This window comes from Nipponia nippon, unplaced genomic scaffold (assembly GCF_047370975.1).
Source record: "Nipponia nippon isolate SJK-2023a ecotype South Korea unplaced genomic scaffold, ASM4737097v1 scaffold_3, whole genome shotgun sequence".
NCBI classification, from domain to species: Eukaryota; Metazoa; Chordata; class Aves; order Pelecaniformes; family Threskiornithidae; genus Nipponia; species Nipponia nippon.
Window position 1 is genome coordinate 22,740,751 of NW_028262347.1, and position 25,247 is coordinate 22,765,997.

General features: G+C 42.3%; 1 protein-coding gene across 2 annotated transcripts; it reads left to right on the forward strand.

Moving 5' to 3' along the window:
* Nucleotides 1–109: 109 nt before the first annotated feature.
* Nucleotides 110–24,979, forward strand: PANX2 (pannexin 2). Of its 2 annotated transcripts, XM_087766304.1 has the most exons (4): nt 110–568; nt 1,017–1,335; nt 19,855–21,306; nt 23,191–24,979. In XM_087766304.1, exons 2-4 carry the CDS (start codon nt 1,110–1,112, stop codon nt 23,550–23,552), a joined length of 2,040 nt encoding a protein of 679 aa, XP_087622430.1. In that variant the 5' UTR covers nt 110–568; nt 1,017–1,109; the 3' UTR covers nt 23,553–24,979. The 2 variants fall into 2 exon arrangements, with proteins under 2 accessions (XP_087622430.1, XP_087622431.1); XM_087766305.1 differs by lacking the exon at nt 110–568 and having other exon boundaries at nt 1,248–1,335; nt 19,802–21,306.
* Nucleotides 24,980–25,247: the final 268 nt, after the last annotated feature.

Below are 25,247 nucleotides of genomic sequence, written 5' to 3' on the forward strand. Positions count from 1 at the left end.
CCTCGGCGAGCGGCAGCGGCCGCCGTGCCCCGGCCCCGCGCGCCCCCGGGGCCGACCCGGCGCATGCGCGCTGCCGCCGCGCGCCGGCTCCTGCGGGGACGGGGCCGGGGCTGCCGCCGCAACGTGTTGCACGCTGCAGCCCCGCATGTGCCGTGCCCATAGCGGCTGCCCGCGGCCGCGCCGCTCCCGGCTCAGCAGGCTCCAGCTGTTCGCTTCAAAACCTTACAGGACCTCTGCGTTCCCGCAGTTCATTCCGGTGCTGCTCTCGCCTCCTCCTCCTCCCCACGGCTGCTGCTGCAAGCCCCCTCTTGAATTGCTCTGCACGTTACTGCTGCTTGGTGCAGGCGGGCATTTCCATGCAAGCGCCAGCCACCCGCCGCAATAGCAAGCATCAACACATCATTCGCCTCCCGCTCCGAATCCGGAGCGATTTCATTACTCGCGGAGGTGCGGGGACCTTTTTCCGGCAGGAAGGTCCAGTGTAAGTTTATTTGCGGCTTGCGCTGTTATTTACAAGTCATCGGTTTTGCTCACCATCCCCTGGGAACGGAGGGACCGAAGGTGCCAGGTAAATGCCCTCTCCCTTGCCTGCCGCACTTCCAGGGAGGCAGCTCCAGCCGGTCTTGTTGCATGGCTGCTCCCCCGCTATTGTACAGCACGAACTGCACAGCGGCGGCGGCAGCGTTTCACTGCATAGCTGTCGCCGGGCAGGTCTTGCCGTCGCCCGCCTCTCGTGGCACTTCCCCGCGCGGCTGTGGGGAGCGGCGGGCTGCCTCGGCCCGCACAGCCGCCGCTGCGCTGCCGCCGGGGCTGCGGCTGCCCGGCCGCACCGCTCTCCCCGGGGCTGGGGCCGGGGGCGGCGGGCGGGGGGCCGGGCTGCCGGGCTGCCGGCGGGGGAGCTGCGCGCAGGGCCCGGCGGGAGGCCGCGGGCAGCCGCCGGCCCCAACGTGGTGCCGCTGCGGCAGAGGCGCCCGGCCGCGGCCCCGCCGTTACCGCTGTCGGTGTTGTCCCCGCAGGCCGGGCGGGCGCCGCCCGCAGCCCCCCCGCCGCAGCGCGCCGCCCGTCCCCGGGGAGGCCCGGCGGCGTGAGGCCGCCCGCCGCCGCCGCTTATGCAACACATCATCGATAACCACCCCGACATGGCCACCGCGCTGCTGGCGGGCGAGAAGCTGAAGGAGCTCATCCTGCCGGGGCAGCAGGATGACAAGGCGGGCGCGCTGGCGGCTCTGCTCCTCCAGCTGAAGCTGGAGCTGCCCTTCGACCGCGTGGTCACCATCGGCACCGTCCTCATCCCCATCCTCCTCGTCACCCTCGTCTTCACCAAGAACTTCGCCGGTAAGGGCGGCGGGGCGCCCTCCGCGGGCGGGCGGGCGGGCGGGCGGGGCCCCTCGCCTTCGCGCCTTGGCGGGCGGCGGCCGCGGCCTCGCTCGCTGGAGGCCGCCGGCCTGAGGGGGCAGCTGCCGCCCCGCGCCTGGGCGGGCGGGCGGGCGGGCAGGCGCCTTTCCCCGCCGGCGGGGCGGGGAGGCGGGCGGCCCCGGGCGGGCGGCCTGCGGGCAGGTGCCGAGAGCTGGCGTGGGTGGCGCGGGGTGTGGTTCTGTGCTCCTTGGGGTGGATCCTGGACCCTGGCTGGCTTCAGGCGTTTGTCCTGACGGTAATTCGGGCATCTACAACATGAGTGTTGAACTGGCCTGCTAGGGAGGGGCAGATGTTTTCATGGAAACAGCTACAGTATATGGAGACACGCGCACACTGTGCTTGGCCATACTGTGGTAGTGGAAGTCACCGGTGTGTGTTTCTGTTAAGGGCCTACATCTTCCGTACAGCCAGTAACAATTTAAAAAGCCTGGTTTGATCGCCCATCACCACCAGTGCGGAGTCCTTCCAGGCTGGGAAGGTCGAGTTTTGATGAGACTTGAAAATTACTGACCCAGTAGACTGTTATGATGCCTTTCAGGCCGTTAGCACGTATGTAAACACTGTTTTACTTTCTCAGGTATAGGCTTGATGAGCGTAGCTGCCAGTGCATGACTGCTGTTAAGGTCCCCTGAAGCTCCATGCTGATGAGCCACGTGAAATTATTAGTGCTTTAATACACAGGACTGCCCTGGCAGTCTGTAGCTTGTGAAGTTAGTGGGAATCTGCTGTACTCAGTCAGGCTAAACATACCGGAATCAGGCTCTTGCTTTGCACGCTGCTTTGGGATTGACTTCCAGCACTTACGTATCCTTAATACTTGTTTTCATGATGAGATAAAGTTAAATTACCTAGAAGTATAACAGCTTGCAAATGGAGTCTCGAGATTTTTCGTAATTATGCTTAAAACTTTTTCAATCTATCTACCGCAGTTTTTAAACATACAGTTATATAGCTCAAGATCTGCAGCCACAGTTAATGATAAGAACCTAATTTTTTGGATGGTCATCTGGAGGTATCTCAGAGAGACCATATTTTCAGGGTGTGCTGAGCTTGCTGAACATCTGAACACCATCTCTTCTTAGCGACTGAAAGGCAGGATTCAAGGTCACCTTTGGTGATCCTCTGTAGAATGCATAAGTTTGGGGATCCCTTCCTCTATTTGGTTTGTAGAGAAGTAAACTAATAAAAACGCTACAGAAGCTCACAAGAGTGCATACTTATATATGTGTCTTCATACTGTTTGAGGTGTACAGGTTTGAACCTCAGTAGGTCTAAAGATAACCTTGGGTGCAGGAGAGGTCGTGTCCCTTCATGTGTGTTCCTTTACATTGTGCAAGTTTCCTAGCAGAAGTCCTTTGGTGACTCACTGCTTGTGCAGACAGCAGTAACTTGTTCTATATGAACAAATCCTCCGAGACTGCAGATTGCAGAGGAGGCCTCGAGTCTAAGAGACTCAGATTAATACAGTGGATGTCCCTCTGCAAGTCTGAACCGTGATCCACACGAGTACGTGGAAGAGAGGGGGTCTACTGAATTTCTGCATTTGAGTTTATTTTATGCTGTGGAAGACTGTTCTCTAGGCTGATGGTTGTGTTCCAGGTTTGTTTTTCAGAAGTACCAAAAGCAGTTATCATTTGTGTCTACTCACAGACCATGTACACTCATTTGACCCAGTAAGATATAGTGCAGTAACCTACTGTGTCCTGCCAGGACAAAGCTTCCAAGGCAACACAGAAAACACCCTTATGTCTTTGGAAAAATGTGGGGCAACACCCTTCTGTCACATGATGTCATGTGTTTGTTCAGGTGGTCTGCAGCTAGAAAAATAATATGAGAAAAAGGAAAAAATTAAAGATAGAAGAGAACGTAATAGAAACACTGTAAGGGTCTGATGAAACTAAATAGATTCCTTTTTGGAGTGAAGAGCTCAGCATTAGTGGATTCAGTTCTGCTTCCACAGAGTTCAAGAGCAAAAGTCCTATTAATTTTAATGTGGCCTGAATCAGGTGTTACTCCCTTAGCAAAACAGTATGTACTCAGACTTCTTTACTAAGCCAAGCTTGTCCAGAGACACTGATGGTGGTAATAACAATAGTCCAGCTGGATACACACTTATTACCGATTCTGCCGTTTGTTATGTGTCACCAATGCACTGCCATTGATCTTTAAAAAATCTGTCTTCGTTTGCTTGCTTCGGATACTGCTCCCTGTATGCAATTTAAATAATACATATGAAAGTGCAGACTTTGCTGACAAAATGGAATAACGTTCCTGCTGCCCCTTTGGTTGTGAATATCATAGTAGCTTCCCAAACTTTGCTTTGGGCCCCTTGTATGCGTCAGTTACTGCTTCAGAATCGGAAATAAAAACTGATGCTTATCGTTATTCCTAATTCTGTCAATGATATCCCGTGCAAGCCATAGAAAACTACCATCATGCCACTAAAGTGAGAACAACCCCCATTTCTGGAGTCTATCCCATCTTATTCAATCAGTGTTGGTAAAGCTCTTGGAACAGTGCTGCGTGCACGTGAGACATAAAAGTGTGGTTATCAAAAAGCAGTGGTTTCTCACCAGACTTTTTGCTGAGGATTGGAAGAATCTGCATGACGAGTGCATAGAGGAGATAAGAGCCTCTTATCTCTCTGATCTACCTTGGAGTTTATGTGTGTGGATCAAGTGTAGCTTAAAGTGTAGTCAAGAGCAACGGTACAGTCTGCGCAACGAGCGTGGTGAAAGCTGCCTGGCGGAGCAGCGTGGGTGTCCTGCCCTGGGGGCGTGCAGAAGGCACCCTGTCCCAGGAAGCCTGGGCGTCCCAGGGTGACGCTAAGCCTTCTGCGGCCAGAGGCTGCCGTGAGGCATGTACGAAAGCAGAATTCAGCCCCACAACACAGGACAAAGAAGGAGTGTATTATTTGCTTAAAAGATTATAATTAAGAGCCATAAAAATCATTATGTCTGTAGTATAATATATTGTATATCGTAGCTTGCCTGTGGGTGAAGATAAAGTTATTTAATTAATTATGTTGGTTTAGTGCCATGGGCAAAGTCGTTGATTAGGTTAATGCATTTGCTATTCATGTAAGTGATTTGTATGTCCACGTATTGGGGTGACCTGATCTTTACATCACTTTTGAGAAATTAGATCACAAATTTCTGTTTTAGTAGCGTAAAAGGCAAGACCTAGTTGTTTAGCAGATACTATGCTGATTTTCTGAATAAATCACAATCCAGCTGAACTTGATGTGTTACAAAAGGCTTTAAATTAGGTATTGGGCTTTTCCTCTGTTACATGTATCATAGAATCAGAATGGTTTGGGTTGGAAAGGACCTTTGAAAATCACCTAGTCCAACCCCCCTGCCATGGGCAGGGACACCTTTCACTAGATCACGTTGCTCAAAGCCCCGTCCAACCTGCCCTTGAACACTTCCAGTGGTGGGGCATCCACAACTTCTCTGGGCAACCTGTTCCAGTGTCTCACCACCCTCATCATAAAGAATTTCTTCCTTATGGCCATCTAAATCTACTCTCTTTCAGTTTAAAACCATTGCCCCTTGTCCTGTTCCTACAGGCCCTGGTAAAAAGTCTGTCTCCATCTTTCTTATAAGCCCTGTTTAAGTACTGAAAGGCCGCAATAAGGTCTCCCTGCAGCCTTCTCTTCTCCAGGCTGAACAACCCCAACTCTCTCAGCCTTTCTTCATGGGAGAAGTGTTCCACCCCTCTGATCATTTTTGTGGCTCTCCTCTGGACGCGCTCTAGCAGGTCTGTCTTGTCCTGGGGACCCCAGAGCTGGATGCAGGACTCCAGGCGGGGTCTCACCAGAGCGGAGTAAAGGGGGAGGATCACTTCCCATGGCCTGCTGGCCACGCTCCTTGTTATCCAGCCCCGGATGCTTACAGTATCCTTACAGTCTGACTCAATGTAAAAAAAAAAAATGGGCTGTCATCCTTGGTTCACTTTTGCCCTATAAATGAATCTGTAACATAACCAAAATTTATTGGGAGATAAAATTTTGTTTCCAAACTTCACTACTAGATGGCAGTGCATTTGGGGTGAAATTGAGCTCTCTGCAGAGGGAAGGCATAGGGCTTACACATCAGTGAGATGTGCTCCCGAGAATTAAATCTGGGCTGCAAAGGAGCCAGTAAGAGTTTGACTGTTGATTTCAATGGGGACAGGACTTCACTCTGATGGCTGAGGTAGGATACAATTCTTGCACTGGCGTCTCTGCAAAGAAGTGCATACAGCCTTTCTTTGCACTTCCTAAACTTTCTTCCATAGGAGAAAAGAAAGTCCCTTAGCTAACCTCTTACATTAGCATTTCTGAGTCTCCCAATTCTCCTTTAATGTTTTTCAAGCAAACCAGTGTGATTCCAGAAAGGACACCCCTAGAAAGTTAATTAAAGTAAATCCATGTGCCATATTTATACTGGGCATAAGATCATCATAAAGTCCTTTGGGAGCAACAGTCAGCTACCCCACCCAAAGAAAACCCACACAGGTACCCACAAGAGAAGAATGAATATTGTTTCCCTTTCTAAAACTTACCCATGGACAGACTTCATATAAAACCAGGACATCCTGTATTTAGGGGCCAGCGTATGTTGACCTTGAAGATAATAAGGAAAGTTTTGGCAGTATGTTTCTCTTACCCAGTGGATGGATCTGTACTCAAGTGGAATTGGTTTTCTGGAGCCACAGGGCTCTCAGCCCTGGTTCACCAGGGTGCCTACAGAAGGTTCACCTGGTTCACCAGGTGCCTACAGAAGGGAGCGTAGGCTAAAGGAAACCTCTCCCATAGCAATATTCTTATTGAGAATAACAGTGTGCTCAGTTGGTGGTCCCAAGGGAACTTCGGTTGCTGTTTTCATTTGGAAATTACTGCTTTAAAGATAGAAATTAAATTTTTAGTTTAAATATGAATACCAATGTGTTTCAATTTCTGTCAGAACAATGATGTGACCCCCATTATACCCTATATATTCTTAGGCATCTGCTGGAGCACTCATGCAAATGTATATGCAGTGCTTTGCAAAGGTTCATGCTTGCATTTCACTTGTTAGAGGTTTGATTTCTCATACCTGAAGGTCCAGAAGCCTGACTTCATTCCCTAGCAGCTTGAACAGTTAATTATTCCTGTGCAAATTGGAAGTAAAATACAACCAATATGAACAGAGAGTTTAGATTTGGCAGGACTGCGCTGTCCCAGTGCAGGAACAGGTGACTATACCAGGTACTGGCTGGTGGAGAAGGAAATTGTAAGCCTGTAAGTATAGGATGTCACTTTTGTCCTTCCATTTTATCTGCGTTGGAGCCTGCTGGATTGTTCCCTTTCCCACAATAAAGGGTTTGGTGTTCTTTTTATTTATTTAGTTAGTTATCTATTTATTTTTAAAGAAAGCATTTAAACTGTTTTCATGTTGAAGCAGGCTAGCCTTAGGTTAATATTTAGTGAAACCACCAAACTTATTAATTAAATGTTAGTAGGTAAGGCTTTAAGATACATAGTTCTAGTACAGCTACAGCCTGTGTCAATGTTCAGCAGTTGTTTTTAGCGATGATGCTTCAGTATCTCCTGTCAAGGCATGGTCAGTCTGGGGAGGCATGGATCTAGATAAAAAGAGATTCGTCCTTTAATACACTGCCTTTCCATTTTCACTTCCTTTCTAAAATGCACAGAATGCAGAGTATTATTAGATTGCAACATTCATTATCAGTTTGAAGTCAGTCTGTTTGGCATTCCATCTGGTTTTCATCCTTTCCTGTTTTTACCACTGAGCTAGTACACGCAGACCACAGCCATGAGTAGGATGCTGTTGGGCACTTAATAGTGGTCTTCACCAGCAAGTGCTGTATTCTGTTCTCCATGAACGGCAACGATGCTACTGGCAGCAAGTGGCAGCCTTTTGTAGTGAAACATCTCATGTCATTTGCTGAACTTCCAAGACACTGTTCTACAGTCCAGTAGATGAAGAGATACTTGGCTTTCATGATGGGCTGCTTGGTTTGTTTGTATTGTTTAACGTTGTTACTAAGTGGTTTAAATATTCCGGTTCAGTGTTGTGCTGTGTTCGGAAGCAACGCTATCAGTAGTGTCTTTGGGAGGTTCTCTGTGTAAGGGACCAGAGAGTGGTGGGCCCCAAAGGAGAATATGTTGCTGTTTCTGGTGCATGTTATCTTCACAATATTGAAATATTTTGGTTTCCAAATTTTCAAAAGCTTTAGGACTGATGTGGTCAATTATAGGGATTGCTTAGTCATATCCCTCTTGTATAGCGCCTCATGCTTTCTATTCACAGTGAATTATTCTTTCTGTATTGCAGTCATGTTTGCTTTTCCCTCAGAAGCTGTTAAATACCAATGCTTTATTAAAATAAAGAAAAACCGTCATCCAGCTGATTTTTATATTTCAGTCAAAAGCCAAGCTTTGGCATTGATTTTCTTGCTAGGTTTATAAAACAGTGCCTACAAAATACCAAAAAGTTGCTCATAAATACTGTATTTCTATGTCTCTTAGCAGTTACGTAGCTCAGCCCTCTACCACCCTTCTGCTAGAAAATTCTCATGAGGAAGTAATGGAAGGAGACAGTAAGTTAAATGACTGAAGGGTCAGTTCAAGTTTTTATGTTTTCTTTTCTGATTTGTAATCATTTTGCATAAGCAATGCTTACTTCACTGTGTAGTAGAGTATATGCGTGAGTTCAATGTCTTTTTATGCATTTCACCCTACAGTATGTTTGAAATAGTATATGTTGAAGATTTCTCTATTATAAGATGAGTTTTATTTTGTATTTCTGATCAGCCTTTCTAATTTGTATTTCTTTTTCAAGTTGTGGGCAGCATATTTACACATGCTCACTTACGTGACATCTATTAGATGGCTTTTGAGCTGCTTTTCCATTTTTTCTCTAACTGCACTTAAAACCACATACAGTAAGAAAGTGAAAATGACATTTTTCCAAGTTATTATTGTTAGTGCTAAGAGTACAGGGCCAGATTGTTTTATGTACATGATGACACCAGTGCAGAAATTGGTTCTCAGGGGGTATTAGTTGTGATAAGAATTTAAGGAGTGTCTCGGTACCTCTTGTGTTTAAGTGCTTTCTAGTCATGTATTTTTAAAAAGAACTGAAATAGTACAAGCAACCACAGGCTGGCTGCAGTTCAGCTGCTGCCTGTTTGCACTGCTGATGGAATTTTTCCGGAAGGGTAAGAGCAATTCACAAACACACACAAACACCGGGTGTGCACAAGATATACAAACTCACTTTCTGTGAGTTTTGGTCATTTAAAGATTTGCAGTTATGCAGTTGAATGTTAAATAGGAAGGTAATCTTGAGGAAATGCATGAGCCTTACGTATAATCATTCCACTGCAGTTCCTAGCGGGTACAGATATTTTTCTGTCATGACTTCCATTTCTCAAACTTCATTGACACATATACATAATCTTTTTTTCATACGAAATTTAATGACCCTGTTTACACTATTAAATTCGTCATCGTCCCAAGCATCACATATGTGAAGGGGTCCAAAATGTGGGTGAGATTTAGCTTAGTACATGCTTTCAGGTAACTTCAACAATTTGAACAGATGGTTAAAAATATTTGTGTTGAAGAGCTACTTAATTCATTCATCTTAGTCAAGAGGAAACCTTGTGAATAAATAAGACTAAGGTCAAGACTGTTTTTTAAAGCTACACTGAAGTATTTTGAAGCTTTTTTCTCCCTAGACTGGATAGAAATTATGTATCCATGATCTAGAAGAAATCTAAACTCGTACTGTTTCTTAGAACTGTAAAACTCTTCAAGAAGAATCCGCATCGTCACTGAGTTCCTTGGGTTCTGTCAGCATTAAAAATGACTGCAGCGGGTACCTTCAGTAGGTATACATGTGTAATTAGAAAAACTGAATAATTTTGCAGTAGACTGGCATACTTCTTGTAGAGCTTCCCTTTGTTTCCCATGATACAGGATTTATTCTAAGAAAAATACTGAAATCAGTGCAGATATTTCTATCATTGGGGATTTTGTCCCAGGCCTGTATTATACTCTTGCATTTGAACTGGGAAATAGAGCAGTTCATTATAATAGCAAGGTTTGGGGATTTGTTTGCTTTTCTTCACTGGCACCATGCCTGTCGTGCAGATTCTAAGTTACCAGAGCAGCAATGCAGCCAGGTGCTGAGATTTGTGGTGCGTTTTTTTGCAGCTTAAGAGCTCAGTGGCTATTTCTGGAACATTTTAGTTATATGCTGAAGCAATTATTTCAGCATTTTGAGACTGAGGTGCCTTATCTTCTGTGGGATCCGTGACCTGTTCAGGAGAGCAGGAGACCTCCACACTGGAACTGGCAGAGCCCCTGGGAGCCTTGGGAGGCTGATTCTCCTGGCTCTGTTGTGATAGATCAGAACAGTTCTGATACTTTACAAAACCCAATTTCTCTACACATGGAGCAACCGGTTTTCCAAAAAGCAGTAGACCAGCCATCTCTGCCTCCAAAATACTACATTATTAAAATAACATAATTACCTAATGAGCTAACTATCAGTGTTTTTCTTCTTTTTCAATACGAAGTTTTCCAGGTGCTGTGTTGATGCCAAGAGGTACTTAATGCAAACCATCTTTTTCATTTCTAATTGTTAAATAACAATAATGCAGTAGAACAAACCTACTGTTTCCTGTTGCTTCCTGTGTTTGTATTTTGCACTTGACCCTGGAATTAAGAAGCCACCCTTGTCTGTGTATCATCAGTTTCACTGGATTTTCATAATTCATTTCACTTTGGCATTTACGTGTTCTTGCAGTTTGCTTTAGCTATTACTCTTGTCGGCATTATCATAGTGTCCGGGTGCTTGTATAGTTGCTTTGGGGTTCCATCTTTAAAGGGGAATTTTTGACCAAAAATATTTTTTTGATCTTTGGAAAACATTAAAACACTTATTTTTGCACATTACTTCTTCTCCTGTGCAGGTGATCTGTATCTCACCAAAATTCCACTCACCTCCTCATGTAAGGGCTGAATTTGGAAGAAAATATTATTCAGGTCTCTTTTGTAGGACTATATGCATGGCTAAATTTCATTTATTATATTTTGACAAATACATTCTTTTAAATTCAAATCTAACCTTCCCCCAAATCTTAACATAATACAAAGCAACATTATAATACAGAAACATACCTCTAGGTACAAATACAAGCATTGTAATTTCCATCCAGGTGTTTTCTTGTTTTCCCACAGAGCTCTCTTGAGCACAGGAAGAAATGTTCCTAGTGATGTTTAACAGTACAGTCACTATAAATAAGCTCTCTTTCCAATAATGTTACCACCATACTGCATGGCCATCACACGGTGGATGGTATCTCATTATTGAGGAAACATTCCTCTATAGGAGCAGCCTAAGTGGTTTCATTTAGGTGTTTCTGCACCTTCTCCATAACAGTTGCCATTTCTGGAATAACCTTCTCCAACAGACTTCAACATATCAACAAAGTAGGAGTAGGTATCTTTCTCTCCTGAATAACCTGGGCAGGCGTTACAAGTCTTTAAGCCTCAGCTTGCTGGTAAGTGAACTTCAGCATACCAGCTAATTTTAGAAGAGCCAAAGTTTATTACATACAAGAAATAATAGTTCTGTAAATTTATATATACACTAGGAAAGTGCGTGTACTAATTTATTGATTCTGCAGATCCAAAATATATGCCGTTCAAGCAGCAGTCCTGCAAGGGAAAAAGACCCAAATTGTAAATACGGGGACACCTGCTGCTGCCCTTACATTGCAGTTACCCCTGGGGGGAACCCATTACCTTTCAGTCTTTGACACTGCTTCTCTACATCTCACCCATTATCCTTGTAGAATATGGGCCAGTAAAACTTACTAGCAGCAGTGGTTTCCTGTCTCATTTCTTTAGGGACTTTCTTTTCAAGATTTTTTTCTTAAACAGGACAAGTGATTTCAGAGAGTGGGCAAAAAAGGCTATACCTTACCTTGTTGATCATGGAGAAATTTGTACCTTAGGAAGACTTCATGGGCATGGAACCTATATTCAGATTTGGAAAGAATATTCCCTAAGAAAGGTAAAGGTATTGTCTTTTTGTTTTGATAAAAGCAATAATTCTTAATAATTAGCTTGCTAAGTTAAGGCTTAGTCTGATGAATGTTTTCTTATTCATATGAGTAAACTCAATGAGTTAAATAGGACTGTATGACTACAGTTGATACACAAAAGTAATTTCAGGAATCCATCGTCATGCTGTACTAATTTCTAATCTTTAAATACCCTTTAAATAACGTAGTTGAAATAAACCAGTTAAATTAAGGGAGTTTTTCCGTTGGCTATGAGTTAATTTGGGTATTAGCCAGGATTTGTTAAAATCACATTCAGAGTAGAGAGTTACATATTCCATGTGGACTGTGTGACTGAGATGGAAAACCTGTATACTGTTTAGATAATGTTATACTTCCTTAAACTACATTTTCAACCTCGGTAACATGAATTTTTTTTCTTCTTTTTTTCCAGAGAGAAGAGGATCCAGGACATTTCTTCTCTTCCATTTAAAAATTGCTGAAAAACTACAAAATAAATTATTTCTGTTTCTCAAAATAAACAGTTTGTTACCTGCTTTGTTGTGCAATCTTTTTAGTACCCAAGATGAATGAGGCACGTATGTCTGACTGCTTACACATATGTGACACAATATAAGGAGAGCAATATGATAAGGACTACCCTTGTCAAATACTGGCATTTATTGCTGAATTCAGGGAGTTTCTCATTTATCTTGGCTGTTAGAAACTTGTGTTCTGGCATCTGATGGGCAGGGAGATTCAGAGATTCTACCTATACACTGAATTTCTCCTTAGAGTCAAGTAGAGAGGACCGTACAAGGAGTGCTTCAGAGAACTTGACTGGAATGCCAGCTTTTCTTCATAGGCAGTTTGGGCACCAGCGTGAGGATGATTTAGCAGCCCTCTTCAAGAGGGCAGAAAGCCAATTGCTAGGAAGCACTAGGCCCAGGGTGAGTCTGTAGTATGTTTAACTCAGTAAGTATACTTACTGGTTTAGAGGGGAAGCCATACGAGGAGCAGCTGAAGTCACTTGGTCTGTTCAGCCTGGAGAAGAGGAGAGTGAGGGGAGACCTCATCACGGTCTACAGCTTCCTCACAAGGGGAAGAGGAGGGGCAGGCGCTGATCTCTTCTCCCTGGTGACCAGTGATAGAACCTGAGGACACGGCAGGAAGATATGCCAGGGGAGGTTTAGGTTGGATATTAGGAAAAGGTTCTTCACCCAGAGGGTGGTGGAGCACTGGAACAGGCTCCCCTGGGAGGCAGTCACAGCACCAAGCCTGACAACATTCAGGAAGCATTTGGACAATGCCCTCAGACATATGGTATGAATTTTGGGGTTGTCCTATGCAGGGACAGGAGTTGGACTCGATGATCCTTGTGGGTCCCTTCCAACTCAGGACATGCTATGATTCTATGATTATCAGTATACTTACCTGATACTTAACTTGGGTCTCCAGCATGAGGATTTAGGCACTTGTCCAGGAGCTGGGAGATCCAGCCTGTTCGGCAGCACCTAAGCACCATTTCTGCTGCCTGTACCCCCCAGCGTAGGGCCGTGGTGGTCAGGCTGAATGTGCCTGATCCTCAAAGATTTTTTTGCACGAGAGGCATACTTACCTTTGCCTTGCTGTAGCAAACATGAGAACTTTCATCTTTTTTTCATTTTTTAATTATATTTTCTGAAAACTGGGTTCCTTTTTGTCTTTTTTTTCTGTCTGCTGTTAGAAAATCATGCTATTCCTTTTGTATTACTGAATTATTGCACTAGAATGCTGAAATCATGCAATTCAGTTGGAAGATTAATGAGGTGTGATTATTTTTTCCAGAGTAAATTCTAAAAGCTGGTGGTCATAGGACACAATTTATTATTATGGTTTATATTTTGCTTTGGGTGAATATACTTTATTACACTGGGAATATGGTAGGTGTGAAAAGTCATTTGCCCTTTTATACAGGGGCATATACTGTTTATTACTAATATTTTCCTTTCTTACTTTTTAATGTCTACCAAAAGCATTGTAAATGTGTTGTCCATATTTATTTAAATAACTTTTGCTCATAATAATATTTTAGAAGCTTGAAATTGACCCCCCTAGAGCATCAGTTCTTCAAAGAGAGATGCACATCCCAAATTTTATGCACTGTGAGTAATCCCATTGGCTTCAAAGGAACTGCCCAATGCATGAAGTCACTTAAGTCTTTTTAGGAGCAGGTCTAATTTTTTACAGTGTTGAATACTAAGAGATTGTCATTGTTATCTTTATTTTGAAGGGACACGTGAACATTTGTATTAGATGCAATTCACTGACTTTCCCAGGAAGAACTTGTAAAAACTTAACTTTCCAAAGGTAGTGGAGAGCGGTATGTAGCTACCAGCTTCACCATGTCTTCCTGACAGTGTCGTTTCTGCATACAATACACCAGCTCACATTTTTTTGCAAGGTTTTTTTTTTATAGCTAGGCAAATACACACACACGCATGTGCACACACACACACAGAGCCTCCTTGGTGAACTGTGCTGTTGATATCTCTTCCTTTGATTGAGATGGAGTACTGGGGCCTGAGCTCTAGCCACCTGTATTGCAATGATAGCCTTCTAGCCATATTTTACCTAAAGTGTTCCTAGTGCAACTGGCCATTGCATTCAATCTTGGAAATGGCCATTTCTCAAAAGTGAAAAAAATTACTCCTGCATGAATCAACCATTATTGCTGGACATGACCTAAAAAAAAAACAAGTTCACCTTGAGGACAATCAAACATTGTCCAAAAGCAGGTTGCACAGGCAGCTTATGTAGTCTCCATCTTTGGAGGTTTTCAGACTGACAAAGGCCTAATCAAGCTGGTCTGAACTGAGTCGACCCTGGTTTGAGTGGGATGCAGGACTCGGTAACTTCTGAGGTTCCTTCCAGCGTTTCCATGATTCTGCATTGGGGTATAACTTCAGGGAGTAGTCTAGAACAGCAGTTATCTGATTTTTCAATTGGTAACACCATTTCCAGATCTGAGATTCATTTTTGCAGGGGGAAGTTTCACAGAGGTTCCAACCGTAAACCTCAGCACCCCAGCCCCTTGCTTGAGGAATTGCAGAACTTACAGGATTGTGTCTCCTGTGTGAAATTAAGCAGGATTTATTTAACATTTTTTCATGCCTGGCGCTTGCAGCTCAACAAACTTTAAATCAGAGCCCCTTGAAGAGGGCAGGTGAACGTATGCTGATGGATATGGAGGTTGGGGAACCACTGAAAGGAGGTGGCTGACCTTGGATTGGGAACAGTAGAAGTGGGAGCCTGTGCCTGCAGGAAGCCCGCAACCATTTCTTGGAGCCTTTACTAACAGGCAACAGACTTGGCAGCTCCTAGCTTCTATACTTTGCCTTCACTCCTTCTTTCCATACTGTTTAGATTCTTCGTAAAGAGTTTTTTGAGCACAGCCCCTTCCTTCATCCCTCTCCCTGCCTTGGCTGTCTTCTTGCAACCATGTACTCTCTTTCATTCCCCTTAAGTATGTCCTTGGTACCACAATACTTCCTGCAAGTCTTTTTTCTCCATTTAAGTAGTACTTAAGCTGACGGGATGAGATGGTACAGAATGGGAAAAAAGTTAGCTGTCAAGGGATTTTAATTTTTCAAGTGGCATAACCCAATCAATTATATTACACAGCTGAATAAGTAATTCTGCATTGATTATTTCATCTTTTTTGCATGTCCAAAAAAAAGAGTGAGATGTCTGTCATACCTTTTCCATGGGACTAGTTTTGTGGACTTTTAGAAGCTACTTACGTGCACAGTGAGCAGGACAAAATGTATTTATGTACAGCTGTTGAAAACATCTGATGTAATGCTCCTGTGATCGTCTAATAGTATCGAAAAAGGGAAGCTAAGCTTCCTAGTATGCATCTTTATATTCAAGTCAGCATAAGATGAAGTATAATATACTTTATATTATATTAACATCAAGGACTTTTTTTCCAATGTAAGAATTATTTCTGCACAGCATTTTCACAGGGTTACTTAATCTCTTACAAATTATTCAGAAGGAGCATTTTCTGGGAATGTAGGTAAGTATTACTGAAGACAGGATTTGTTCTTAGGTATTCCTAGTTATTTTTTTCTGAAACTGTGTTGAACTTCATTCTGTCATGCAGTTAACACATTTGTGTAGGTGGACCTAAGGGCAGACCTTCAGACTTCAGACTTACTGAGATTTTACTCTGAGCATCAAAACTAAAAATCTCACAGTAAGCCCATCACATTTAACGCAGAAAAGTTGAGTTTAGTATTCCAGCCACCAACAACAATGGCAGGTTAGTTATCTTACTATTTTTTTTGCCTTTGATACGGATGCACACGTGTGTAAATCACTGATACATGTCCATCCTGAGCCACCTTTTCATTATTGTTTGGAACTAGCAAAAAATTATTTTGGAGATGATGACCTTGCTCTCTGGTTCTTTTGGTAGGAGTTTCTGTCTCCTGGGCTCACAAGAATGTAGCTATCAAGGAGAGTGGAGGGATAGATTATATTTATGGGCTTAAGCCTAGACAACATTGAGAAGACAACCAATCTCCTCAGCCATAATTATGTCCCCTAAGTTTTTCAAAAAATGTTCCTTACAGCATCTTACTCTATTGCCTTTTCCTACACAATTGAACAGTTATGCCATATGCGGAGTCTTGGGAAGAAGCTGCATTTCATGGTGGCTGGAGTGGTTATGTGAAAAAGAAACTGCCTAAATTGCCTGAGGATTTTCAGAGTGAAATAAGAATACCAGTAGAAACTTTCTGTATTTATGAATATAAAGTTAAAAGCAAATACATTTTTTTCATATTGCATGATCCAATGTCAGAGCTATGATTTTAACATTGTTACAGCCTTTTTTTAATGCTACTTACCTATCAGGAGAACATTGTAAAGTAAAAAAATACATCTGCTGTGTCTTCTTGAAACTGCATTAAGTAGGGCCTTCGCAGCTAGAGTGAGCTGTATGTGTGAGAACAGCTTATTACTCCCTCATTCTCATCAGATCTGCATGTTGAGATCCAGCTATATATGTTACTGCCATCTTTCATAACAAACAAGATTAGTTATTGACATGGTGCTTTTCTTTTTCATTTATTCCTGATTGACACAGATTGCAGTAGACGACAAACATACTCTACTATGATGGGATCAAACACCTTCATGGTGTTAAATGCCAGGTTAAATGCAAGGTAAAATGCTGGCATCACCTAAGAAGGAGCATTCACAAAAGCTAACTGAAGCCTAGCAGTGATCTTGCTTGGCAGCCTCTTGTGAATGAAGACAGACTGGTTCCTCCAGGCAAGAGCTAAATTAGTCTTTTGCTTTGAATCATTGTCTGGAAGGGTCTTCCTCTCTTCTCCGTTGTCTGGACCGTTTTCAAGATGAATGAGCTGATGCTATGCTTTGTGAGTCAAGTCCTATGCTGAGAAGGTTAAGCTAAATTCCCCTGTGGAGTAACTTTACCAAACTTAGTGGTGTTCACTGACAGTTGAGTATGGCTCAAACATATTAGAAGATACCATTTGGATAAAATTGCATCGTAACCCCACTGCCCCCACTTCTATCAGTTATAAGAAATCCCACTGACTTCACTGAGGACAGGGTTTCATCTGAAGGGTCTTGGGATTTCCATGGCATATAATGAAAGTCATGTCAGTTCAACAAATATGCCAAGAAAATATTAGACTAGCATCAATAAATAACAAAACATTGAATAAGAATGGGACACTATGCTTAGTTATCCCACAAAATTAGGGATCTCTCACAACTTGCCAGGCAATGGGAGCAGCTTAAAAAATGTTTAACAGAGGAACAGCAAACAAATTCCTGTAAAATGGCAGTTGCTTTCTTTACTGGGCTGGGCAGCCCCATTTTTGAAGTAGCCTCTAATGAAGCTGTTCAGTCCAAGCCGGAGTTGGGAAGCTCTTCAGACTTTTTTTTTCACTGAAGCAGTGGCAACGGACAGAGTGCAGAGTTAGTCTGTAAGTGATCTGTCCAACATAAATGTAAATGTTAAGGCATTTTGATTTGTTTCCTTTTTTATTTATAGAATAAATATATATTTGATTGTTGTTCTATATATATACAATTTTGGCAGAAGTCACCATAGCTTTCAGGTCTTGGTGAAAAGAACTGTTCACAGTTTATTTGGTAATAGCAACTGATACAGGAATCCAAAAATAATCCTTATGGATGATTTGTAGGAATACTTGTTGCTGTGTTCCCAAGTATTCATGGTGCTGATACCTAGGAGGAATGAACCCACATATGTCACAGGAAACTAGGTTTCATATTGACAGGTTCTACTGAGCTTAGGGACACCCAATTCAAAATATTTCTGCTTATAAGAAACTCACCATGCTTCTTTGCCTTTTTTTTCCCCATGGGAACATTTTCACATAGGAATCTACTTTGTCTCCTGGGAAATCATGGAGTAAATCTTTGGTAGCAGGAGTTGTCATTTTTTATATGCATCCCTTCATGGGTAGGGTTGGGAGGGCATGTAATTACCGAAAACAAGAGAGTCAGTGAGCATTTTTTGTGTAACACATGTCTGTAAATACAGAAAAATAGTCTAAATGGGATTCTGTATAACATTAAAGTGCTTTAAGCTCTCCTCTGAGGTTGAAGTTAGATCATTTTAAAATAGTCTTCAAAAGTAATTTTAAAGAATTTGCAGGACTTATGCACTTTACATGCTGTCTTGGGTAGCATCGTTTATTCTATCATCAACTCTGTTTAAATTGGTTGTATTTTTAGAAAAGAATCCTCACTGAATCACTTTTTAAAACAATTTTTGTGCAGTCTTCAGCACGTAGATCTCTGTAGGTCACAGGAGAGGTTTCACCTCAACATTTTACCAAAGAACTAGTAGATGGTTTTGATTTGCTTACATATGAGAAGTAGTTGGTCAAGTAAGGAGTCCTCTGTTAAGCCAAAAGGATTAGGGTTTTTTGCCTGCCTATTAATTTTTAATATTTTATTTATTGTTGTCAAATGACACAATATTTTATTATTTCTCTTCATGATTTGTATTAGTAAGAGAACGGTACCACCACTTTCTTACAGTGAGCTGTTCTCGATCTGAATTGTAGACTGCGTTCAAAACTGGAGCACGGTTGGTGCTCTTGAGCGATTCTCAACTCAAGAGAACATGCCTTCTTCCCATGGGTCTCATTTTAGGAAGTTTTTTAAAGATATACCAGAACAATGTAAAATATATTCCCTTTGTTCTATCTGCCAAAACATGAAAATATGGTCTTCCTCTTTGAAAAAGATAATGGTCATTGTTCTTTGAGCAATTAATACTATTCTAACTTTCCCAAGTTTTTCTATCTTACTTTCATGTATTGCTAGAAAAATGTAATTGTATAAGAACATAACTTATCTACTGGGTCAAGACAAAAGTCCTTCTAGCCCAACATCCTGCCTGATGATGGCAAAAAGCAAATGCTTAGGAAGGAGTGTTAAAACAGACAAGCGCATGGTGTTACTTCCTTTGAGAAACCCTTCCACCCTCCAGCAGCCAGTGGCTTAAACATGTCCTGAGAGAAAAATTGCATCACTATCGGTGTATTTAATAATCCTTGCTGTGCTTTTTCTTCCATTACTTTGTCTGACTGCTTTCTTGATCCACAGTATTTGTATCTTCCATAATACTGTATGACGGCGAGTTCCGCCGTTTAATTGCACATTGTGTAAAAAACAATGTTACAGTTTCAAATGTAGAATTAAATTTTCATAGTGATAAATACAGTTAACACCCCAGATTCTGTCCTGGTCAGTCACACTTTAATTCAAGAGTGTTAGCTGGGAGAGATACAGGTGGCTAAATGCTTGTATGTCTTGAAGTTTCAATTTTTTCTACCATATCCAATGAGTAGACTTTGTTAATAAGGATTAAAAACATTGCCTTCTGCTACATCAAACTTTTTTCTATTTAGAAGAATATTTAGCTGGGATGAACCTTAAATTTCACCTAAATAAATGAGCCTTTCAGCATTTGCACATAACATCCTCAGCTACTGTGTAGAGGATATCAGGTCTTTTAGCTTTACAGAGTTTAGGTCACAGTTGCTTAGGATATTGTTCTCGGAGAGGTAATCAAACCAAAATACGTATTTCGTGCTGACATTTCTAGCTCAGGTTCATTCTAAAACTTCCAGGTAAATAGTTTTGCCTGGGGGCTTGTGAAGACGTGTGCAGGCTGAGCTGTCTAATGGACATGGAAGGCTTAACGGTCATGTAAAGATACAGTAAAATAAAATTGATAAAATTTGAAATGTTTATTTTCCAGAGCTCCTTTTGTAGGTTAAATGCACAGCAGTGACTTTTCTCTCTGTTATACAGAGGAGCCAATATACTGTTATACACCACACAACTTCACCCGCGATCAAGCCTTGTATGCCAGAGGATATTGTTGGACAGAATTAAAAGATGCCTTGCCAGGAGTTGATGCCAGCCACTGGCCCTCCTTGTTTGAGCATAAGTTCCTACCTTATGCACTGCTGGCTTTTGCTGGGATAATGTACATTCCAGCTCTGGGCTGGGAATTTCTGGCCTCCACCCGACTGACTTCAGAGCTTAATTTTTTGCTTCAGGAGATCGATAACTGCTACCACCGTGCAGCTGAAGGGCGGGCACCAAAAATAGAGAAACAGATTCAGTCCAAAGGCCCGGGGATCACCGAGAGAGAGAAGAGAGAAATCATTGAGAATGCAGAGAAGGAAAAAAGCCCCGAACAGAACTTGTTTGAGAAATACCTGGAAAGAAGAGGACGAAGTAACTTTTTAGCTAAGCTTTACCTTGCGAGACATTTGTTCATCATCTTTTTAAGCATCATACCAATTACATACTTGTCCACCTACTATGCTACACAGAAGCAAAATGAATTTACATGTGCACTAGGAGAGCCTCCCGACAAAACGAGCAGCTCCAAACTGCACATCAGAGTGAACTGTAAACTGCCATCTGTCCAGCTCCAGCGGATTATTGCTGGTGTAGATATCGTTCTCCTCTGCTTCATGAACTTGATAATCCTCATCAACTTAATTCACCTCTTCATATTTCGCAAGTCCAACTTCATATTTGATAAACTGAACAAAGTTGGAATAAAGACCAAGAAACAGTGGCAGAAGTCCCAGTTTTGTGATATCAATATTTTGGCCATGTTTTGTAATGAAAATCGGGACCACATAAAATCACTGAACCGTCTGGATTTTATTACAAATGAAAGCGATCTGATGTATGACAATGTGGTACGCCAGCTGCTTGCAGCACTGGCCCAGTCCAATCATGATGCCACTCCAACCATGCGTGATTCAGGGATCCAAACGATAGACCCAAGCGTTGATCCAGCAGACATTGATGCTAATGAGCAGCTCATCATTAAGAGACCAAGGAAGAAGATGAAATGGATCCCGACTACCAATCCTCTTCCTCAGCCATTCAAGGAACAGTTAGCCATTATGAAGGTTGAAAACCATAAACCCGAAAAACCGAAGCCTGTGCGGAGAAAAACAGCAACAGACAGCCTTATAGCTCCTTTGTTAGAGTCCGCTGCAAAAACCTCACAGCAATCGTCCACTCATAAAACCGAGCCAAACGCCATCCCAAGCACAAGCAGTGAGAAAAAACACACACGACACTTTTCCTTGGATGTTCATCCATACATACTTAGCAGCAAAAAACCCAAGCCGGAGATTCAAGCCATCCCCTCGATGCCTACGTCAAAAAGCCAAGAGGGTGGATTTTTAAACCAGGAAGAGAATGTCGTTGTACACGTTACCTCCTCTCTCAAAGGTACAGTATGCCATCATGCCCATACCACCTCCACAGACCATAATTTGCCTAGCGATCTTCAGAAACTCAAAGCTTATCTGAACTGTTTGACCTACCTTGCTAGATTTTGGGATAGCTAATAATCTTAGGGTTTTCAGGCCTCAGAAATAGGGGTTCTCTCTCTTTATCAGTTATATGGAGGATAAGCATTATTACAGGCAGGGCGGTACAAAACAGCCTGCAGGTTGTTGGTGCAGGTAATTTTTCAAATGTAAGCAGATTTTCACAATTACGAATGTGGTCATGCCATGCCAAGAAAATAAGGAGGGTTTGGCCTCCATGATACCCTTCGCGCTCTACCAGCACCTGGCACGTTTCAAACCTGCCTTATTTTCAAGTCATATGGGAACTGCCATGGTAGATGGCCAGTACTCTGACCAGTAATAGCCACTTCTTAGGAGTGTGTGAGAAACTGTGCTAATGGCAGTTAAAGCTCCCTGTGGAAAAAATTCTCTTTAACTGCCAGTTCTTAGGGGTTGGTATGTGTTTGTCACCTAGATCACAGCTCAGATCACTGATATTGTTCTTCATGCAAGAGACGTTTTAAATTGCCCTTTGTCTCATGTGGACCGGAGAATGGGTGGTCTGAAGTGTAGGTGCTGGTCAGGGATTCAGGAATTCTGCCATTCCCTTCCCATGTGGCCTCACAGGAGATGCTCTTTCTGTGCCTCAGTTCCCAGCGTGTGTCTTGGAAATCCTGTCCCTTTCTTACCTCAAAGGAGTGTTTCAAGTATATCGATAATTGTTAGGTGCTAGAGTGATGGGGAAAGCCATGTGAGCACTAAGAAAAGTGATAGATCAGTAGATAAACTGATAGACAGATAGGTATCTTCTTGTTTATTATTGTAAGCTACTGACATAAGAAAGAAGCACTATGCAGTTGAAGTTACAGAAAGATTTGTACATGCTTAAAGCAATGGCTCTCATCTCATTACAAGCTAAGACCTCCCTCTGGGCTTCGACAGACTGACAGCTACCGTCACCCCACTGCCCAGCACAGAAGTGATTTGAGGTATAAAAGTTTCTGTCACTTCCAAATCCTTATGCTCCTTAGAGCCCTCCAACTCCCCAATGTGCATGTGAGCTATTCTACAGCATTCCTTATCCAGTCACCTGCTCCGATTTCAACTCCTCAAAACTACTGGGGTTTTCTGGTCTCAATTACTTTAATCTAAATTAGTGCTTGAATATTTTAAGGGCAAAAAATAATTACTGTAGTTTTGGGGCTCTGTTACTCCCCATTCCCATTAAAATTTTCAGCTTTGCTTTTGAGTTAGACCTACATTGCAGTTCATCAGGTAAGGCAGACTTATAATTTCTGGAAAGAGACATCAGTGAATGTCAAATTGCTGAGTTCTTTCTAAAGACAAGTGGCTTACAATGTGTAACCACTATTTCTTCCCATTGGAAATATCAGTGCTTTTTGTATTCCATCCTGTGGGTTTCAACATTCATAACGTTTGTCAAAACATTAAATCATAACATTTATAAAACACCTGCCAGACTGTAGAGGAGGATAAAAGGTACTTTTCAGTTGTTTTTTGTTCATTTTATGAAAATACCATTCACGTAAGGAAGCATGAGCATGCGTAAAAAAGCAAGATTTACAAAACCCATTTGTTGTTTGTCCCGTTTCCCTGAGCTTACAACCCTGTTGTTTTGAAACAGTCCTGTTGGATTTCTCAAAGGGTCCCAAGAAAATTCATTTTTGGGTCCGCTCCTGCTCCCACTGAAATCAGTGGCAAAACTGCCAGTGACTTTTATTGGTTCAGGACACTGCTCCGTGATGGACTGGAAGGGTGAAAGACTACCTGTCTTTTAACTGGCTGTTTTGTTTTCTTCTAGACACCCCTCATCCTGCAAAAGAGATCCTATACTCATCTGAGACATGCAGAACTGTGCCTGCTGCCGGGGCTTTTGTCACATGTAACCACAACCATATAGCCACAACTGCTGCTGCAACGAGTATGACTTTGAACCAAGTCAAGCCAGAGCCCACACCTGCACTGAACTGCAACCCAGCCCACCCTTTACTGCACATCAACACACTGTACGAGGATCACGAGGAGGAAGTTTCAAACATAATAGACAATGGTATTCACTCACCAGCCGACACCGGGGAAATTCTCTCCATCCCTACCCCAAGGCAGATAAGGTTGGCAACATTTGATGAACCAATGGCAATTGTGAGCTCGGTGGAGTACTGAAGACCGCGGGCTGCACAGCTGCATCCTCGTGGCCAGGCCCAAGACCACTGCAGTGCAGACCATGGTCCCCCCCAACGATGCAATTCACTGCATGAGCATGGAGAGTTTTCACACAGACTATAGCTTTTGGTAATAACACCAAATGGTTTTTCAGGATCACATCATGAGCACTGTCAGTCATTTGCAAAACAGAATAAAGAAAATCGGGTGGACATAGACCTTTAACACCAAGAGAACCATTAGATCTAGCTCTAATCTATAGCTTCCTGATTTAAATGGGGACTAGCACAATTTATGAACATTAAGAGTCTGATGACATGCCACAGTAATTTTAGTGAGTGTTTAAATCCTTTGCATTCAGAATCACTGATTAAAGATAAGACAACATGGAGGTGAGGTGTACTTTTTTTAATGGCAGCAGTTAAATAAGAGTTTTTTTCTAAGCAGAGAGGATTTTTTTTCAATTCAGGATTATGAAATAGTTATATGCAAGCAAAATTTTTGTTTGTTTCTTTATTTCTTTAGCTCACTAATGTTGGGCTTGATGGAGACTTAGCTGAAAGGGCCTTACTACCACCAGCATTTAAGTGCAAGAAGATTGATACACTCAATCTCTTGCATTTATAAATGAAAATACCTGAGGTATGCCCCGCCCTTTAACACGCTTACATGTTTGATGGAAGATGATGAAATGAAGAGTTTATTTTTTTAAATATATTTTACCATGGGAAAAATTACTTTAGTAACTTTTCAAACCAGGTGTTGCTTTTAACAAAATGTGTAGAAGAGAGTCATTGTAGCTGCTTATTTTTTCATAGTGTATTTATGAACCAGGTTAGAAACTTTCATGGGTGCTTCACTGATATGAAAAATCTTGCGAAGGTCATTACAAAATATCTTACAAAATATGAAACCAGCAAAACTGTTTTCAAATTACACACAGTTAAAGAAGTCTGTGAATTTCGGTCTGCAGACTTGGCTAGTCCTTGATTCAGCAAACACTTCAGGCCATGGGTGGCACTGAAACGACTCATTTGTCTAAAGCTAAGCACACACTGAAATGGCTTTGCTGGATCTGGGCTCTAGTGCAGGCAGACAATAATCCTGCAGTATGTGCTATCACATTGATTCAATATTTGCCTTCCTTGGCGCAAAGCACATCTTCATGCCCATCTTCCTATAACTACAGTATGTGTGATTTAATAGAAAACTCTAGTATAACTAAAACATCTATTAAAAGTGTATCATGCAATAAGCATTCTCAGCAAAATTATAGTGAAACAAAAAGTGACTGTGTTAAAATAATATTCCTAGCTGCATTCAGAATTACGGACTATGTGTGTTTGTTTCAAAATTATGTATAATGGTAGAAAAAAATACGCAGCACAAATATGGGACTGAAATCTTGAATTTATTTTTAATTTATTACCTCAGACATGGATATATGATACCAATATTTAATGAAAATAGCACTGAAAATAAATACCTATTATTCTGAATAGTTTAATGTGTACTACTTCCTAGCTTAGTTACGTACAAGTGGGATTTTATTATAAGCAGTAGGTGGCACATGTAAAGCCACTATTCCCCCTTACAGTAGGTCAGTTATGCCGAGCCTTTGTGGCCTGAACAGCCAAACACCAAAAAGGCAGCAAGCCACAGGAGATGTACCGCAGACAGGGGAGGGGGCGTTGA

What these genes read in the sequence shown, in the direction of transcription:
- PANX2 (XM_087766304.1), top strand. Translation starts at nt 1,110, where the DNA reads ATGCAACACATCATCGATAACCACCCCGACATGGCCACCGCGCTGCTG. An exon ending in CTTCACCAAGAACTTCGCCG is followed by an intron (nt 1,336 to 19,854) that starts GTAAGGGCGGCG and finishes TCTGTTATACAG; the next exon opens with AGGAGCCAATATACTGTTAT. An exon ending in CGTTACCTCCTCTCTCAAAG is followed by an intron (nt 21,307 to 23,190) that starts GTACAGTATGCC and finishes GTTTTCTTCTAG; the next exon opens with ACACCCCTCATCCTGCAAAA.